At 41.3% G+C, this 21,240-nt stretch overlaps 1 protein-coding gene across 5 annotated transcripts in view; it reads right to left on the bottom strand.

Annotated features, from left to right (window-relative positions):
* cpm (carboxypeptidase M) overlaps positions 1–19,255 on the bottom strand; it is a 38,240-nt gene extending 18,985 nt beyond the window's left edge. The window contains exons 1-3 of one of the 5 annotated variants that reach the window (XM_012958933.3): positions 19,025–19,255; positions 17,991–18,174; positions 17,498–17,657 (exon numbers count right to left, since the gene is read on the bottom strand). In XM_012958933.3, coding sequence (XP_012814387.2) covers positions 17,498–17,657; positions 17,991–18,128 — 298 coding nt within the window. In that variant the 5' untranslated portion in view covers positions 18,129–18,174; positions 19,025–19,255. 5 annotated transcript variants of the gene reach the window in all.
* Positions 19,256–21,240: the final 1,985 nt, after the last annotated feature.

The following is a 21,240-nucleotide window of genomic DNA, read 5'->3' as shown; positions in this document are numbered from 1 at the left end:
AGGGGGGAGTGAATTCTTATGGGAGGGGTGCAGGAGAAGGGAGAGAGGAGAGAGCTGGCCCTAGGAATAAAGTATTTTATTTAAAAGCAGCTTTTCTGTGAGTGCTTATGGCTGTATTTACATAGACCTTTCTGATAAAGCTTACTAAGTTTTTACCTTTCCTTCTACTTTAAAACAACATTTATTAAAGCTAATTATGTCAAAATGCTCTCCTTGTACTTCTGTATAGTTATGCTTGCAGCCGCTGCCTTCCCCCTGCTGCCTGTTCCAAATTAAGTGCTGCTGTGCAAAATGACACAGCGGAACCCTGGAGATACTACCACCTCAGGACAAGGTAGTAGCTCTAGGGTTCAATAGGTGCAGAACATTTGTCTAAAAAAAAATTGTGCATCATGCACTGCATTCGCTCTGCACAAATAGCTGCATGCCTCTGCAGTCCATTTCAGTTGCAGAGACCTAGGGCATGGCATTTCCTTCTTTCTTCCAACTTCCTTTCTTCCCTGTTTCCAGGCCCACAGGCCAGGAAACAGCCCCTGCACTCTCCTCAGCCATATTGGCACGCCTACAGCAAAGAAGTAAAACAGACAGATAAAAGAGTACAGCCCTCTTTTCACATATAAACACTTTATACTCAATAACCAGCTTTTTTATATTGGCTAACTGATCCATGCAAAGTGTTTGCTATGGGAAAGCATATTATGTGTTTTCTCATGCTACATGTAAGAAGAAATCACAATAACTTCAAAACTAAAAAATCTCACCATATTAAATCTAACTTTTTAAAACAATATAGTAGCTTAACCGTTGTGTTTAGATGAAAGATTTCACCCTTTGATATATGTTCTATTATGTTCAGGTATGCTGAGGTTCAAAGTCAAGTAAAAATACCCTACGATATAATGCTTTAATAACATACAGGTATGTATTTTTCCAAGGTAAGAAAATGAGTGCACAGTCGCACTGGGGAAGCCCCAGTCCTCTCACTCAGCAGCCATCAAGGGCAGGATTACAGCTCCTGGGCAACATAAACCTCCTAATATCCAGAACAGTGGCATAACTACCATACAGTCGTGGGGGGGGGGGGGGGGCCAGATTGCAGGGTCTGTTTATGGTAGTTCTCCCTCCCAAGCCACATTAAACTACAAACTTTGCCACCTGCTTATTTGTTAGACTTTGCTCACTTGTGCCACTTTGGTTATAAAAAAAGTGTTGGGCTCTGGTACTCAGCTTTGTCTCTCCAAAGCCCAGTACTGGGATGGAGGGCTCCCTATGCAGGAGGCTTTCAGGGTTAATGCAGTCAGGGCATTAAACTCTGAAACAATCTCCATTGCACCTATCTTTACTGTTGCAGAAGAAAACAGAATAAACCAGTTTTTATAGCCTCTTTTTCTCATAAAAGTTTTTTTTATTTAAATACAATATAAAAGAGCTGCATTAAAGTATGTATGTGTATATATATATATATATATATATATATATATATATATATATAGTACACAGGGAGGAGCACACCCTATAAAAGTCCAAATGCACTTGGTGCAGGTCAAAAACAAAAATATAATAGAAAGAGTGCCGCACACACAGGGAATTGATATAAAAGAAAAAGTGTTTTTATTGAAAAAATTCTAACGTTTCAAGCACAACCAGTGCTCTTCCTCAGGTTTGTCCCTGAGGAAGAGCACTGGTTGTGCTCGAAACGTTGGAATTTTTCCAATAAAAACACTTTTTCTTTCGTATCAAGTCCCCTTGTATACATAAGGGATCTTTCTGTAATTTGGATCTCCATACCTTAAGGGGCTGATTTACTAATCCATGAATCCAAATCCCGAATGGGAAAAAATCGGATTGGAAACGAACATTTTGTGACTTTTTCGTATTTTTGCGTTTTTTTCGTCGCCATCACAACTTTTTTGTAAATTGTCGCGACTTTTTCGTAGCCATTACAACTTGCTCGTAAATTGTCGCAACTTTTTCGTAGCCATTACGACTTGCTCATAAATTGTCGCGACTTTTTCATAGCCGTTACGACTTGCTCGTATATTGTCGCAACTTTTTCGTATTGAGCGCTCGTAAACAGCGGGCAAACCTTTGCGACTTTGCATGATTTTGGAAGCCTCCCATAGGAGGCAGCTCCAACCTGGCCCAAGGAAAGTCACGATACTAAAGCTTGAATGAATCCGAAACTTTAGTACTCGGCGCGACGGCTACGAAAAAGTCGCAACAATTTATGAGCAAGTCATAATGGCTACGAAAAAGTCACGACAATTTACGAAAAAATCGCAAAATACCGATCATTACGAAAAAAACGCATTCGGACGCTTTTCGGACGTTCGTGGATTAGTAAATGTGCCCCTAAGTCTACTAAAAAATAATTTGAAAATGAAATAAACCCAATAGGAGCGTTCTGCATCCAATAAGGATTAATTGTATCTTAGCTGGGATCAAGTAGAAAGTATTGTTTTATAATTACAGAGAAAAAGGAAATCATTTTTAAAAATTTGAAATATTTTCATATAATGTCAATGGGAGTCAATGGGAGATGGCCTTTCCGTAATTCGGAACTTTCTGGCTAACGGGTTTCCAAGTAACACATCCCAAACCTGTATAGGCTTGAATTTTATTCTTTTTTAACTCTGATAAGCAACATTTGATAAATCTTGAAAATATGTGGCAAAGAATGCATTTAAACAATCAAGATGAAAATAAAGCAAGCAAGGGGAACATGCACTGGCTATTTCATTATTTGTTTTCTAAAAAATAGGTGTATTTTTAGAGCAGGTTTATTGGTATGCTTTCTCAGTTTAAACAAATTTCTGCTGCAGATATCTCACCTATGGTGTTTATCAAATGTTTATAATAAATGTATCATTCTAATTCAATATTTATAATTTTGCATCCCATAGATGACTATGGCTAGTAATTTTTAAATTCTTTCAAGTGTATTTGACCATTATTGATATTCATCAAATCTAATTTCTTTGCAGCACAAACCAGCATCAGGGTTATCAGTAAAATTTAACTCACCTATTACAAATCAATATGCTTCATTATCAATTGTTGGAGGAAGAAATACCAGTTGTCATGTATTATTACCAGAATCTGCAGTTCCAAAACAATCATTAGTTCATCAATCCCAAGTAAACATAATCTGTAACAACTTTGTGGTAGGAAAAAGAAACCATCCTGTTTCTTTACTCCATCTTCTTCATATCATTTAACATTAGAGGGGTTTTGAAATACATTGTATAACAGGGGTGGGCAAACTACGGCCCGCGGGCCACATTCGGCCAGTCAGCCTTTTCAATCCGGCCCGCCGTCTCCGGCCCCCTTAAAAGAATGACGGGCCCCGATTGGTTGTGCCCCGTGCGTGCGCACAGTGTCAGCACGCACGGGGCGCAACCATATAAAAGAATGCACTGGGGAACAGAAGGACGGGACGGAGGAAGCAGCGGGTTGCTGGGGGGGGGGGAGCTGAGAGGCCCCATAATTTTTGATGGCAGCCCCGGGCGTAACGCTGTCCCGGCCCGGACCGGCCCGTCCGTTAGTTAATGTGGCCCCTGAGCCAAAAAGTTTGCCCACTCCTGTTGTATAAGAATGTTTTCCTCTTGCTGTTGAAAAACTTTTTTGATGAGTCCGCGAACTTGTGACAAGGGACCTCATCGGTGTGTTGGGCGTGTTGGTCAACTGGGCCTCTTTGCCTGTTCTGTTTTTAGAGTTAACAGAGCTAACTACTGATAAGAGTGTTTCACAGTTAAATACGACATGTTTTGTTACAATAGATTTAGTATCAGCTTAGAGACAGTTCTGTTAAGAATGTCCGGATACTGCCTTCATTACAAATAAAATGTAGCTACAATCAAACTGGCCTATCCAACAGTTTTATCCTTTAAAGCTTTTCAAACATTTCCATTTTTTGGTGTTACCTGACAACCTTGAGTCTTAAATACATGGCTCAATAACAGTTTGACTTAAGTATTTGTCCTGATACAACATTCTTTTACCTCATCCTTAAACAAAAAACTAAAACTTTCATTAAATATTTCCACTCAATTATATAAAGTAATATAATATGGTATATACCCAGAGGGCAAAGGGAGAAGTGCATGGTGTTATAATCAGGTTTGAAAGCTTAACTGTGTAGCTCAGAAGTGGGTTACTGTACAAAGCTCACTTTTGTACATGCAGGTACAGGTCAGATTAATATCAGCAACGATGAATGTGAAAAAAGAGCCTCTATTTGCATCTCCTAGTGATTAACAGGTAACTTATACAGCCGTGTGAAAGTAAAGAGAACGGCTACAAGTTACAGCTAAAAGGTTCCCTTTGCATGAAAAACACAATTTATAATGTGTAGATTGTTTCTGTCACTTTCCATGAAACTGAAGTTTAATAAAATGTGTTGACTGATTATCTTAAGGTTCTTATCCTACCCCATTTCCTGGGGACAGGTTTCAGGCTCCCTGAAGAAAAACTGACACCAGGAAACATCCCTGCCTACTTGTCCTAACCCCGTCAAACTAATCTGCCTAACTGCAAATTTGACTGGGACATGCGTTATGACTTTTTAAAGACCTTCCCTCTGCGCATAGGTAATATTAGGGTAAATGGATGAGAGTAGAGCAGGCTGAAAGAAGGTGGGTGACCACAGGAGTTAAAGAATTTATTTTTTTATGAATGGGAAGATTGATGAAATGTAGAGCAACAGAAGATCAGAGATGCTGGATTAAAGTGAAAAATACAAAGGTAAAGTAAACAAAATTAGGAGTAAAACACAAAAGAAAATAGAAGGAAAGACAGAAAGGATGAAATATCAAAGGAGAAAGTGTGTACAGGTATGGGATCCAATATCTGGATCTGAAAGCTCTGAATTATGGGAAGGCCATCTCCCATAGACACCATTTTTAATCAAATAATTCAAATGAAAAAAAAAACTTTTTCTCTTTCTTCTTATCTGGGATCTAAGACCTAGGTCCTGAGCATTCTGGATAACAGGTCCCATACCTATAAAATATTGTGTATTTCATGAATACCTGTACAGAGCTGTGGGCCTGTGCCCTATCCCAATTTAATGACATTAAGTGTTCTAGGTTCAACCCAACCTCTCAACTTTGTGCTTCCATGAATCAAACTGTGGGCCCCAAACTGGTGTTCAACTACAGCTTCTTCAGATAGCCAAAGCCTTTGGATTATCTGAGAATGATAGAAGCTATACCTAATGGAGTACTGTCATGGAAAAACACATCAGTTAACAGAGCTTCTCCAGCAGAATCCTGCATTGAAATCTGTTTTTGAAAAACGCAAACAGATTTTTTTATATTTTATTTTGAAATTTCACATGGGGCTAGCCATATTTTTCATTTCCCAGGGTGCCACAGCCATGTGCTCTGATAAAGTTCAGTCACACTTTACTAAGCTGCAAGTTGGAGTGATATCACCCCCATCCCAGCAGCCGATCAGCAGAACAATGGGAAGGGAGCTAGATAAGGAGAATTTCACTTACCTTCTTGACGTAAATTCTATTTCTTCTAGTCCCGACATGTCAGTACACATGGGTAGCATCGCCCCTCCCACACAGGAGGTAGGACCTATAAAAAAGCCAATTAAAATGAATCCTGCCCTATAAGACCACCTGACTTCCTCCTCACCACTGTTATACATTTGCCATAGCAGTACAGGAAGCAAAATTGGGATGGGAAACCTGTACTGACATGTCGGGACTAGAAGAAATAGAATTTACGTCAAGAAGGTAAGTGAAATTCTCCTTTTCTTCTGCGTCCCTCCATGTCAGTACACATGGGATCTACCAAGCCATGCCCCACAAAACAGTAAGGGGTGGGAAACAAAAGGTACAAAACCAAACAAGAGCAAGAAAGGCCAAAACAAGGCCAACATCCCGTAAAGGAAACAGGGACACTGATGAAACCCTGAAAATGAGATAAGAATGCTGAACAACCAAAAAGAACAACAATGCCCCAAGGTATAAGTAAGTGGCTGACAACCAAAACTCAAATTTTCCTACTACTGCATATAATATGAGAGACAAGCAAGCCAAGGCAAAAAATGACCATTCCCTGCAACAAGAGTTCTTTCACAGAACAGAGGGCCTTTCACAATACCCAGACGCTCACTGCATACACAACCATAATCCTGGCCTAACCAGCTCAATAGTATAACTAACTTAGCACAGCTAGCAGGCCAGAGAAACCACACCAGAACTGGCAACAACTAGGATATATAACCCACTAGTGCTGAGGCTAAGAAACTGACCCTAAGCCCCAAACAGTGGCACTAGAAAATAAAGCTTGTCACCTGCAAGCATCTACTCCACAGCTCAATGGTAGCAGCTCAAAAAAGCTTGGGCAATCATCTTCAAAAGAAGAACCAACAAGGCACTGATGCAGATGTCCACAAATACAGAGATACTGCAGCCCTCAAAGTCCACTAAGCCCAACCAAACTGGGGAACATAAGAAGCTAATTAACCAGCAACACTGGTATAAGCACTGTGCAAGCAACTGCTGATGCTAAGACAAATAACAGTCTGCACACCAATCTATATCCTAAAGTCAAAATACATGCCAGGCAATGCACACCAAGGCAATGTTGCACAAACTAGCCGGCCTGAATGTACACCTGGTGTGCCAATGCAACCACCACGAAGACAAAATCCCAGAGGGAAGGCCGATAGCACACAAGCCATAGCACCCAAACAACCAAACATTGCCAAATAGCAAATGTGAATCCAAGCATGAGCACTCCCGCTGCAAACATGCCAACCTTTGGATAAAGAAAGCAAGCAAGCACTGAAACCAAGGTCAGAGGTCCTGGGAGGCAATAACCCTAGCCTTATCTAGGCCATAGGGCAGACCCTCAAGCATGTCCATGGCCCAAAAGACAACACCAGGCTATAACTAAGGCAAAACCCAGAATCCACATGCACCAAGGGCCACACCAACAAAAGCGGACATCAGCACCAAAGGCTATCCTGAGACCAGCTAACACATAAGCCAATCCCTAAGCAAGCAAAAGGGCCAACCAAAACCCCTGGGTGCAGGAGTCAAAGGCCAAAACAAGGGCCCGTGACCACACAAATCTGTAGGGCAACATAAGGGCCAAGGGCAATGGCAAGAACCAGCGTCCCATAAGCCAAAAAACAATGGCCACATGAACCAAGACCCCAACGACCACTCAGAGCCAGCGGCCACGCACAGCAGACCCGCAAGCCAAGACAGACACCAGCGGACACACAGGCTAAGGTTCACAACAAACACCAGCAAACACGCGGGCCAGCAGACAAGCGGGCCAAGGGCCACGCCACACGCCAGCAGACAAGCGGGCCAAGGGCCACGCCACACGCCAACAGACAAGCGGGCCAAGGGCCACGCCAGCAGACAAGCGGGCCAAGGGCCACGCCAGCAGACAAGCGGGCCAAGGGCCACGCCAGCAGACAAGCGGGCCAAGGGCCACGCCAGCAGACAAGCGGGCCAAGGGCCACGCCACACCAGCAGACAAGCGGGCCAAGGGCCAGGCCACACGCCAGCAGACAAGTGGGCCACGCCACACGCCAGCAGACAAGCGGGCCACGCCACACGCCAGCAGACAAGCGGGCCAAGCCACACGCCAGCAGACAAGCGGGCCAAGCCACACGCCAGCAGACAAGCGGGCCAAGCCACACGCCAGCAGACAAGCGGGCCAAGCCACACGCCAGCAGACAAGCGGGCCAAGCCACACGCCAGCAGACAAGCGGGCCAAGCCACACGCCAGCAGACAAGCGGGCCAAGGGCCATAAGGAGGATGGGAACCAGGCAGCCACCAACCATCAGTGGAAGAGGTTGAACTATAACTAGGCTCAACCTGAGCCACCAAAGAGAAAGAAATCTCTAAGAGAAAACAATGTGAAATAAAAGGCAATCACCTGTGTCTGCCACCGAGGAGGCTCACAATAAAACTTAAATGTCAAGTGACCCATAAGCAAACAGCTCCTTACCAGATAGCACTGGCTTGGTGGAAAAGCAAATCCCTGTTAGAAACCCGAGTAGGTTGCTTATAGGGAGCACGCACATACAGTAATATCAGAGAGAGAGAAAGGGGGAACAATACTGCTAAAGCTGAGCAAACCCCCAATCATTGCTGGAAGTGCCTGGTAAAAACAGGAGCACAAATACCTGCTGTGTCTGCACAGAGGACTTAAGCTTGGGATAAAAAACTAGCAAAAGTAAGCAAGGTGCCCCAGATAAACACAAGCACCTACCCAGCAGCATAGCTAGTCAGCAGAATGCAAACTCCAGTGAAACCTGGGAAATGGCTGCTAATTGTGAGCACACAATATGAGAGAGGAAGAAGAAACAATACTTCTGCAGTAGTGCAACACCAAACAGCTATAGAAGCACCTGGTGTAATAAAGAGCACAATTACCCACTGTGTCTGCACAGAGGCCTCAGGCTCACAATAAAACATAAGAAATTATAAGTAAAAGAAGTGCACCTTACCAGAAGAGACTGTCTGCAGGATGGGACCTCCAGCAAGAACCCTGACAGCTTTCAGCTGAGGGATATAATTGCTAATTAGTATGCAGGTTTCCCAGTGCACAGAGCATTTTAGACACATAGTGGAAACCGAGGAATCATACTCAACGGATTCAGGCTAAGCTGACACTAGCCTATATCCATACCCATGGCCCTTAAATCATTTCACAGGGCAGGAGTCCTTAAAGCCTCACAAAAAACACAGGAAAAATGGAGGCTAAGTTAGCTTACAGGTAAAAATGTGGAAAAAACCCACACCTGTAGCCTACCAAATAGGCATCAGTTTGAATACTGTGCGTAGTTGGGAGTAGCGCAGGGGGCTATTTCAGCACAAGGCTAGGACCATGGGTATGCCCACACCTGCATTTCTTCCCAATAGGCATCAATTTGAACATTTTGCGTATTTGGGGCATCAGGTAAATTCTTCTCCATTACCCGGGAAACATCCCTCTGTGTCTACACCGAAGAAAAAAAATTAATCTGGAGGGACTTACCAAACTTGTAAGGCAGAAGAGTTTGAGGCTGAGGGATTCATGTCAAAAAAGGGGAAACAAAAATCGACCTAAGTGAAAAAACAATCCAAAAGGAAAAAACTTACCAGGGCACGGACTCATGCATGCAATGAAGCCTTTGCCCAATTCCAAGATGGCCGCCTGCAAACAACGCAAGATTACATCGACGCCATCTTGGAAAGCAGGAAACTGACAGACACACTGCCAGAAAAAAGCCCCTGAATCCCTAGTGACACGAGCAATCTAAGGATCACCCACATGTCACCCTCAGTGACCTACCAGAACCAGGGGGGTAGCGCCCATAAGTACAACTATAGGGAGAACTACCAGACACCCCACAAAAGCCTTACCCTGACTTAACAAGAAAGGGAAGAGGGCTGTCGCATTCTGCCAATGTTCACCGAGAAGAGCAAGTTACTTTTCCAGGAACAGCACCTAGCCTGGTAAGCCCTTCCACTGATCTAAGATGAAAAAAAAAAAAAAAAAAAAAGTGAGGAGGGAGATCCTACCTACCTGTCCGGTAGGACAAAAAATAACGGTGGTGAGGAGGAAGTCAGGTGGTCTTATAGGGCAGGATTCATTTTAATTGGCTTTGTTATAGGTCCTACCTCCTGTGTGGGAGGGGAGATGCTACCCATGTGTACTGACATGGAGGGACGCAGAAGAAATCAGCCCTCAGTAGATATCAGAATAGCATTCAATGGTAAAAAAACAAGTCCGTTTTGGGACTCCTCTAGTTACATGGGAGTAAGAGAAATATTAGGTTATCTGAAAGCAGTTCTTTTGTGTAGCGCTGGCTCCTTCTGAAATCTCAGACTCAGGCACAATGCACTGAGCTATCTGTCTACACATCAATATTACAAGAATAACATTTTAAATAGTAGAGTGAATTATTTGCTACGTAAACAGTGTAATTTAGAAATAAAAAGTACACCATAAAAATCATGGTAGTATCCCTTTAATAAAACTGGAAGAGCTGCTCAGTGATTTCTACAGATCACCAATGGTTTATATGAAGAATAGGAAGTGGTTTATGGGGAAGGGAACAAATATGTCCCCGGATTTCTGCTAACCTTTAGGCCTTGGGCACAAGGAGTGGTTTGTCCACTTCTCTCAGCCTGAATTTTTCCATCAGGCTGAGAGAAGCAGATCCACTTCCATATGCTGCCCCGTGTACTGACCTACACTCAGCTTCGTGGGCCTACACTGAGACAGAAGCTATAGTTTTCAGTGCAGGTATACAGAGCAGTGTATGGAAGTGGATACGCTTCTCTCAGCCATCTCAGAAGCAGCAAAATCGCTCCACAAACCCAGGGGCTAGAAGTGCCCCCCACTTCAGAAGAAAGAGGGGACAGGAACAAAGCTGATTTAACTTTGTTTTCCAAAGTTGTATGAAGTGGGGCATTATCCTAAAGGAGCAATATACCCCCTAACAAACCAAAAAGATTCAGTCAGCATAACCCCAGTATTTCAAATTGCAAAATGTTTTTAATTAAAGTAGTGATGGCTAGGTAGAGGCTAGGTAGAGGCTAGGCCTGCAACATGTGATGTGCCTTTCAAGCTAAACAATGAGTGCAGAGAACAGTAGGGGAGACATAGTTCTGTCTATCATTATAATTAGTGCTCAAAACATTTATTTTTTTTATGCAAAATGCTGCATTTTATACTAATTTTGCCTTTTCCCAGTGATAAATTGCATAACTAGCAGCATTTCTCCACCCGAAGGCAAGAGAGCGGTAAATTTCCTTTAGCCACCAAACCTTAGCCAACCAAGCCTGAACTAACCAATTTCTTTTAAACTGAGACACAAATCAATAGGTTCCTTTTTCCACAGCAGAATCTTTACTATGCTAAGGTGATGCTCTGCAAAGAGTTAGATTTTTCAGTTCTGCAGGTTTTTTATTATACATATTAAATTACCAGTAAAAAAGTTATATATTACAGAGTCTACATCTGACATTTTATTACAGAAATGTGTTGAGAATAGGACCAAACATCATGTGACAATTAAGTGTTTAAAATAGATCCACCACAGTTATATATTGTGTGATAAAAACCCCAGGGCATAGCTTCTGCATTTGTTTTGAAAGTTACTCATCTGTACACCCAGTCGTCTCCTCCTTATTCTTCCCATTGCTCAGTAGTTAGGAGAGATCAGCACACATGCCAGCATTTGAGCAAACGGAAAATACTGGTACAATTTGGCACTATGTTGTGCCAGTATTTTTCTTTTGCTCTTCTGTATTTGTTTATTTTGTATTTGCTTACTGAGTGTAACATAGGGGCCAGGTGCACATGCCCCAGACCAGCAGTGAAGGAGATAGCCCTAACAATCAAATTGAGCTGCCACTCATAAAATCTCATGTTGTTACATGTAATAAGACCAAGTACTTTAATAAGACACTAATAAATAGCCTTACATATTTTGTACTTATGACTAAGTACAATAGAAGCACGAAACGCACACGGTTGTGTACCATAATTATGTGTTAATAAAGTACTTGGTTTTATAGTATGTCTCACTAAATTATATTTCATAAGTGCCTTTGTTGATCCAGTATAGTCTGCCACAGAGGTATTTCAGGAGCTGATGCCTTCTGAAGCAGCAGGCCCATACTGCCCTTGTTACTCACCCTGTGCTTAATTCTTTCGTGTTGGAGCGAGTCCGGGGAGGGGGGGATACAGCAATTTCTCTCTCTGTGCTAGAAGAGCTGAACTTTCATTTAAAAAAACAGAATTCATCTTAAATGGATATTTTTAGAAGCCTTAAAGTATGGTGATCCAAATTATGGAAAGATTACTTTACTATAAAACTCCAGTTTCCTGGCATTCTGGATAATAGATACTATACCAGTACAGTCTGCTAGAAATAATTTTTTTTTTTTTTTTCAATTCTTTATTTTCTATTTTTCACTGAAAGGAAGGGGTACAGAATAAAGAGAGGGTGGGGATGGGGAAGGGTGTATCAAAAGAAAGTAAGGTCTTTTCAATTACATATTTATACAGCAAAACCGGCAGCAAGTCACTGCTATCAAACATGATGAGATTACAATGAAGTTTTACAATACTAAGAGTATTATAATTCAACTTTATAACAGTGAACGCTGGCTAGAGTACAGTGAGTTTTCTTACTGTTACTTTCAGTTGGTTCTAATAAAATTAACCCTAGGGGACCATATATTCCAATAGTATGAACTTTTATTCTGTAGTATAAATGTAAGTTCTTCCATTTTACGTATTTCTTCAACATTTACTACCCATTCAGAAAAGGACGGAGGGGAAGTAGTCTTCCATTTCTTAGGTATTAAGGCTTTTGCCGTTTGTAATAGATGGAGAGTTAAAGGATCTGACAGTGTAATATTTTTTTCCGGTATTGTGTATAGTAAAATGAGAGAGGGAATTTCTATCTTGAGTGACATAAAGGTAATATTGTTGATAGTATTAATTACCCCGACCAAAAGGATTTGAGTACCGGGCATGTGAGCCATATGTGTAGGTGGGTACCTTCTGCAGAGTTACATCTCCAGCAGACCTCCGGACTATTTGGGTACATTTTATGCAATCTGGCCGGGGTATAGTGCCATCTTGTGAGTAATTTATAAATAGCTTCACGCGTTCTGGACGCTCTAGAAGCTTTGTTCACCAGATTAAATATTTTATACCACAAAGTATCTGATATGTTGACTTTTAGTTAGTCTGCTAGAAATAATTTGAACATAAATTAACCCAATAGGATTGTTTTGCTACCAGTGTGGATTCATGCAGCTTAGTTATCTTCAAGTATCAGTATTATTGCAAAGATAAAGGAAATCAATTTAGAACATTTAAATAATTTGCTTAAAATAGTTGGCCTTCCCATAATTCTGAGCTTTCTGGATAAAGAGTTTCTGGATAAGGGTTACTGTAATTAGTAAACTAATTTTGTTGACCATGAGGCTGAAGGTACATGGCACATTGGCTTCACTGCTCTCAGCCTGCACTTTTTTTTGCATACTGAGAAAAGTGGATCCACTCCTTCCACAGCTCTGTTGATCTACAGTTAAATATAGCTTCCGCTCAAAAATGCCTGGAGTCGCATTTTTGGGTCAACCTCTTCTCTGCTGCGTGTGCATGCACGCAAGCGGAAGCTGTACATTTAAGTGCACATCAATGGAGCTGGGGAAGGGAGTGGATCCACATCTCTCAGCCTGCAAAAAAAGTGCAGGCTAAGAGCAGAGGAGCCAGTGCCATTTAGGAACTTCTATGATGAATCATCATAAATAGAAATAACTTTATTCTTCAATAAAAATAAAAAGGATGAATGTGATGTAGAAAGTGTTTTGTTTTTTTAGGGTGAAGACACTCTGAGCTACTAGTGGCTATTAAAATAGACAATGCTGATCATTTACTGATAATTGTCTCTACTTGTGTTTTAGCAGAGGCATATCTCAGTATTGTCTATGGCAGGGTATTTTCTGGTGTTTAGTAGCAGTGAAAAAGTAGCTGCTCTGTGTGTCTTCACACCGGGGAGATTAGACGCCCGCAACAAATCTTTGTTGCTGCGGGCGACTAATCTCCCTGCAATGCCATCCCACCAGCAAGAATGTAAATCGCCGGTGGGATTGGCATATGATTTGCTGCGATTTGCAGAAGTTTCCTGAAGTTGCCTTAAGAGGAAACATATTCAAAGGAAACTTTCCCCTTTTCAGACTATGTAATATTCTGACTTTTTCCTAATCTCATTATAGCCCCATAATGGTTGATGAATCAATCACAAACTTAAAGACTTAAAAATTGCCTGGCGCCCAAACAAAAACAGCTCTGTAATATGTGTTTAGCTTGCCAAAATGCTGAAATAATACTAGCATTGAATCTAAAACGATTTGCAAACCATGCCTTTATGCTGAATTAAAACAGTGTTTTAAGTACCTCACTTGTGTTCTTATAACATTGTTTAACTTTAGCTATATAGCTCTTTTAAGTTTCAAAGAAATGATAAAAACATTGCATTACAAGTAACTGAAAGCCATGTTCATAAATAAAAAGAAAACAAGGTTATTCCTATGTCTGATATTGTTAATTAAATCAAAGCAAACATTTTTCCATTTCAATCAGCTTGTCAGGGCAAGCAGTATGGAAGCTCATATAATCATGAAAATATACACTAGTAAGGCCCTCTGTTGCCTTAGGGCACATTTTTAATTTAATTAAATATTAATTTCTCTCATTCACCCACTCTCTCATGTCCCCCTCCCCAACCACTGCCAACATTACTAAAAATAAAGATAAAATTACTGTTTTCATATTCCAAGTATCAGATTCTGGACAAAGCACCTCTGAGACCCTATATAAAGTAGCCAAAAACAGTTTGAACAGTTTCTTTTGATCAACTTTTAAAAGTAACAAATACCATATTTATAAAAAACGAAATACTCCATTTATAGACATGGGTCATATTCTTCACCAGTGTGTTTCAGAAGTTTCTAAAACCAACGCTGTCACCTCCTATTCATTAAACACAAAGCTTTTATTATCCCTAACACTGGAGCTTTTCAGTTTGAATACGAATGAATATAAAATATAAATAAATAGGAAACAGCAAAGACATGTTATGGGGCATATATACTAAAGGGCAATAGTTAAACTTTGGTGCATTTTTGCCAAAAGTGAATTGCTGCCATGATGTCATCAACTTATAAAAAAACAAATGTAAACCCAATGTAACAAGGCACAAACTGTTGCCAAAGGTTTTTTGCCAGGTCCATGCAGGCAAACTATAAGCATAGAGATATAGCAGCCACTTTTGATTTTTAAAATCTACTTCATATCCTAGATGCTAATATCCCACATACATCAATGGCTTACACCTTGCGTCCTACTACCTGGCATCTGATAATTTTTTTTAAAATTCAGTGTCACCTTGAAAGTATGCCTGATGTATTGGTGCAATCTTAAAACAAATTTAGATGAGAAGAAAATGTACCCTTTAGTAAATATGGGACATATTTACTAAACGGTACATTTTCTCCTCATCTAAATGTTCCATAATCTTTTAAAGTTTAAATATAGGCTATTTTTAATGCAAGATCTATTTTAATAAAAATGGCTGAGCCAAGGGTTTCCCTGTTCAAATGTTGGGGCCAGGAATGATTCCTCATTATAAGGGCTCTCGCACACGGGGCAATTAGTCGCCCGTGACAAATCTCCCCGAATTGCCATCCCACCGGCGAAAATGTAAGTCGCCGGTGGGATGGCACACGCTGCGCAGGCAATTTCGGCAAATTGCCGAAGTTGCCTCGCGAGGCATTTTCGGCGATTTGCCAAAATCACGCCGCCGTGTGTGCCATCCCACCGGCGAGTTACCGGATGGCAACTGATGGCAACTCAGGGAGATTAGTCGCCCGCGAACAGAAAGTTTTGTCGCAGGCGACTAATCTCCCCGTTTGCCAGAGCCCTTAGGAAGTTTCAAATGGTAGCTAATCTTCAAGGCAGCATTGTTTACCTTAGAGCAAGACTGCACTGGGAATCCGCCTGCAGATAAGAGCACTTTCTGGTGTGTCTGCAGCCAGAGACACTGCTTTGGCCTAGATGCAGACACACGGAGTGAAGGCACAAAAGTGTGCACTTGTGCATTTTGGTGTCTAAATCTGCTCCGTGTGTCTGAACCCAAGTCAACGCAGACACACCAGACATTGGACTGAAAAAAGTTATACTATGTAAAGGTATCTAGTAAAGGCATGCTGCGTGTGACTTTACTTACTCTGTATGTGACATCACTTCTATAGGAACTGATGTCACTTCCCAGGCCCTATAAATAAGCCCCTGTCTCCCAGTAATTTTTATGTGAAATCCTACATTTAGATGCAGAATTTTTAATTTAAGTTTGAGTTTTTTGGGGTTTATTAAATCTAGAAGATTAGAAAACCTGAATATGAGATTTTTGCCACAATAAACTTAAACTGATGCAAAAACTTGAAATCTGTCACTTACTATATTTAAACTCCAGTCCTGCCTTTTCATGATTTTCTTTGTGTCACAAGACAATATTCACTACAGCATTCCAAAAATAGTGTCTTTGTGTAAGTGACTATTGCCATTCATATCATGTCATGCCTTTCTTTACTATTTAACTAATTTGAATCAGGAAGAAAGCTACTCATCTTGTATCAGATAAGACTGCTACTATATGAACATTATGTCAAATGACTTAAGATACATAAAATTGACTGCTTTTGTTCTACCATTTAAATAATAAATACTGTGAGACAGCTTAAGTTTCTAGCAACTGTATCTAGAATAGTGGCTTGTTTTCAGACACAGAACTGTTTGAATGCTTACAAAAGCTTAAAGTGCACCTATCACCCCAATATTGTTTGTCCCACCAGAGGTGTGGGGTAATGGAACCCACACTCTGGTTGGGGGAAACAATATTTAAAAAAAAAAAAAAATAGCCCATTCCATTGCTATGGGGGTGATAGGTGCCCTTTAAATAGTTCCTTCTAATATTGAATCCTACATCAAAAAGTTATCCTAATTTCACATAAAATTCTAAGCCATGGCAAACTGAAAGTTGGCATCCAAATGATTACAGCCACAGTTACATATATTTTAGATTTATTGCCTAATAATTAAAATACATTTGCACATGAAATTTGTCCTCTGTAATTGTTATATAAAAGAACTACACACACATATATATATATATATATACACACAGATAGCCTTCATGGATAGAGAAGTTTGAAAATATTCCACATAAAAACCATTGCACATAGAAAACACTGGGCAGTCAGAAGGTTCTACGAGTCATTACATCACATTCTGGAATACAATTCAAACAAATAGTTTTGGAGGGCCCACCACAATTGCTAAAGCAGAAACAGAATCCCCTTGACAAAGGACTGTGTTCCGAAACGTTGGTTTTCTCAATCCACAAGTGTCTGCTTTTTCTGTATATTACATTTTGTCCAACTGGTGGTATGTATATTATGCATTGTAACTGTATTTACTGTTTTGTGAATATTTTCCATATAAAGAGCATTATATGTTAAACATACCATTTGCTGCCTTTTTGTGGTTAGTAGGTGTGCATTGAGTATTTGATTGATCACATTCTGGAATAGTCAAGTCTGTGTTTTAAAGAGATCACGTCTAGACTATTAAAAATAATAAAATGTCTAAAATCACCTTTCTCTGTCCAATACATATAACAAATTAAATCTAATGGGGGCATCTCAATTATTCTGGGGATGTCAGTAGCACTGAGGCTTGTATGTACATCAGCCCTTAGATACCTGGGGCCTGCATAAAAACAAACTCCCCTCTGCTTCCGAGGTACAGGATTCTGCTGCAGTGTAATTTGTTCGATGAGGCAACTTCATCATCAGACTGGTCCCGCTCTAAGCCCTTGGACTTGACAACATGCTTTTCCGCAAGATAATAACATAATATACTATAGCAACAAATATTCTGTTCCACTTACCTGCCACTGAGCTCCCAATACTGTGAAGATAAGTTATTGATGAGTAGTTATTATTAATATCCTTCAAATAGTTTTCCACGGCTTTATTGTTATGATAGTTAAAATCCAGAGTACACAAAACAGGGGTAACTCCCAGAAGGAAACAGCATATCACAACCTGCTGGGTAAAAGAAAAGTTAGAATATTAGGGGTCTTGATTTTTTTTCTCATTTTGCTTATTATATAGGTAATGATGTTGTATCTATTTTAATATGGTGTCATATTGTGTATAAAATATTTTTTACCAAAAAGTTTGATGACAAGTATTTACATGACTGTTGTCAGGCTGCTGCCATTGTGGGGCAATTTAGGGGAATTTGGTGTCACCCCATAAACTGCTATAAAAGAGTAGGTTTTGCAAACCCTGATTTTAGTTCACTCGTTTTTTTTTTTGGCCCCACCATCCATAATGATTTTACACAATTTTTTTCTGGTCCCCTAAATTCTACTGTACCTTTAAAATCACTGAAACTTTTGTGGGCAGCACAGTTAACTCATTGGTTAGCACTTCTGCCTTATTGTGTAAGGGTCCTGAATTTGATTCCAGCTTGGCAACCAACTGCCAGGAGTTGTATGTCCCACCTGTATGCATGTTGGTTTCCAAACAGGCAAGCTAACTGGCTCCTGATAAAATGAACCTATTGTGTGGGAATACAATATATATAATGTCAGAACTAAAAATAAAAGTCGCAGACAAACAAAAGTAGACAAAAACTGTACAAAAGCACACACAATCAAATATATTAATCATAAAAATATTACATCACGTTCAATAAAGGTCCCTGTTTGGTCAACCCCTTGCCAGATTCTGCCCAGGTAGGTCATCTGCTGGGTTCCATACATGGGCCAATAGACTGCCAATCGGAAAGTATGCAGACATATTGTCCCATATATTGGCAACTTTAGCTTACTTCTGTTCCCTTGAATATAAAAACTACCAGTAAAGTGATCCGTCGGTTAAATAAATATAGTAGTGCTTATTTACTAAGAGTGATATTTCTAAATTGCAGTAACAATACATTCACTTGCGCCGCTACACAGAATTGGGGTACAGCAGAATCACACCTGAACCCCTAGGGTCCCCTTGTCATACATGGTTTGTGCACAAACATGTCACTTATGCTACAAACAAAAAAAAAGTTTATGGGGTAAAAAACACGCTGTCTTTGTTACAATTCATTCTTCTCGTCTTCATATGAAAGCAAATGTTTGCAATTAACTGGCTATAATTACATGTCCCCCTTGTTGGATTTACACACATACAGTATACATGGAGCAGTATCATGCCATGGCCCTATGTTTCCTGTTGGGAGTAAGCCTTCACTAATTTAATGAAAAGGTCCAGCGTTGTTTCAGCAGACGTTTCCTATAGTAACAACAAAGCCCAAGTATTGCCATGACATGCTAGAGAAAAGACCAGTTAGAGAAAGAGAAGTGTAAACAGCAAGTCCCCAAAGAGCAAACGTTAGTCCCAGCTCCCAACATTACCCAGTTCATCCTCGTTACTGTCCCGCTGTCCTGGAAACACTCAGTAATCACCAGGAAGTGCACATGGCTTTTTATCTTCTCATCTTACCGACACCGAAACTTTCTCTCACCTACGTGTGCTCTTCTCCCACCCCCGGGCTGCCCTTCCTACTTCACCACAAACACTGCACTGGGGCAGCGGCTATTACCCCTCCTTGAGTCCCGCACATAGCGCAACCCGGCACTTTGCCGCCGCCTGCTGGGAGTTTTCTATTTGCATCAGCGGTCACAGTCTCCCAATTGAAGTCATCTGGTTCATTGAATGGGTTGGGTTAACTGCAAAGAAGTGTACGAGAGACAAAAGTCAACACTCACGTCATCCTACAAAGTTTAGAATAGTTGCAGACGCTCTTTACAACAATGGCAGTGCCTCAGGCGCCCAGCCTGCTATTGTAGCAAGATAATTTTGTTGCTTGTAAACAGCGGGCAGGTTGGGCAAACGGGTATGGCTAAATACCATGATGACCATGTTCAGCATAATCATTCAAGCAGTACAGATTAATATCAGTTAAATGAAATATGTAATACTGATAACCATGTTCATCATCATAAAAAATAAAGTGATTCATTCACACAATAAAAGTGCAGTGGCCTAATTTGAAACTAGGTAATTTGGTTCTGGGTCAGCCCATCTCTATTAAAATGACATCAACACCTACATGTTTTAGTAGCACGTAAACCAGGGGTCCTGGAACCTTTTTGGCTGAGAGAGGCATAAACACCACATATTTTAAAATGTAATTCCATGAGAGCCATACAATATGTTTGGCCGCGGATGCTGCGGGGCAAGGTAGGGTGGGTCCCAAGGATGCTGCATGCGGATGTGATGCAGAGGAGGGAGTGGCCTGCGCTTGGCGGATAGAAGACGTGTTCTAAGGCTTAGAACGTGTCTTCTATCCGCCGAGCGCAGGGGCAAGGTAGGGTGGGTGCCAAGGATGCCGGATGCGATGCGGAGGAGGGCATGGCCTGTGCTCGGCGGATAGAAGACGTGTTCTAAGGCTTAGAACATGTCTTCTATCCGCCGAGCGCAGGCCACACCCCCCGTTATTTTTTTTATTAAAGATTTGGCAGTGAGCCAGATGCAGCCATCAAAAGAGCCACATCTGGCTCCCGAGCCATAGGTTCCCTACCCCTGGTGTAGACAATAGAATTGCAAGGCAACTTGCATCTTTTTTTGTGTGTTATTTTTAAATTTGTCAAATTATTCTGTTCTGCAGCTTTCCTGTGCAGCTGTGAGTGCTGTTGAAATCAAAACAGATGAGGAATAGAAGAGGAAAGATGCAGTAAAAATGAAGAGCAATAAAAATAAAGAATGATACCAAAAGAGTATTAGCACAGTAAGTGTGTTCTTTGGTTTCTGGGGTAAGCAACCCTGACAGAAAAAAATATATTGGAGCATAAATCAGGCCCTGTGGCTTCTGCCAGGCTGCTGAAACATGCCATAGATCAGGGGTAGGGAACCTATGGCTCGGAAGCCAGATGTGGCTCTTTTGATGGCTGCATCTGGCTCGCTGCCAAATCTTTAATAAAAAAAAATAATGGGGGGCGTGACCTGCGCTTGGCGGATAGAAGACGTGTTCTAAGCCTTAGAATACGTCTTCTATCCGCCGAGCATAGGCCACTCCCTCCTCCGCATCCGGCATCCTTACTGGGTTGCACTTGAACCAGGGCCCAGGGAACTGAGAGGGACATTGGAGCAGAAACCTGTGACAGTTCACGCTTGAATTGAAAATAAAAGGTGGCCAATATGTCTCTGTTGGGGCTACAAAGAGAAGCCAGCTGTGCACTGGGCTACGTTGCCCTCTAGTAATACCACTAACAAGCCATATTGAACAGCTAAAGATGACACCCACCCTACCTTGCCCCCCAGCATCCGCAGGCGAACGGGCCTGAAGCCGCATCGTCCTCCACAGGCAGCCGCAAATCGAGGCCTCGGCTTTGGCCTAGCTCCCGTCGGCCATTGTATGGCTCTCACGGAATTACATTTTAAAATATGTGGTGTTTATGGCTCACTCAGCCAAAAAGGTTCCCGACCCCTGCCATAGATTGTCACTATTTAGTGGGCCTCTGGGGGGCTGTTTGGGTCTTGGTCTGTTTAAAATACCAATTTGAATCCCAGTCCAAAACTGACGTAAAGCACGGTACCACAGTATAAAACAAATACTGTAAACAATAAC

This window comes from Xenopus tropicalis, chromosome 3, assembly GCF_000004195.4.
Source record: "Xenopus tropicalis strain Nigerian chromosome 3, UCB_Xtro_10.0, whole genome shotgun sequence".
Lineage (NCBI taxonomy): Eukaryota > Metazoa > Chordata > Amphibia > Anura > Pipidae > Xenopus > Xenopus tropicalis.
This window is presented reverse-complemented; position numbering and strand designations above follow the sequence as displayed.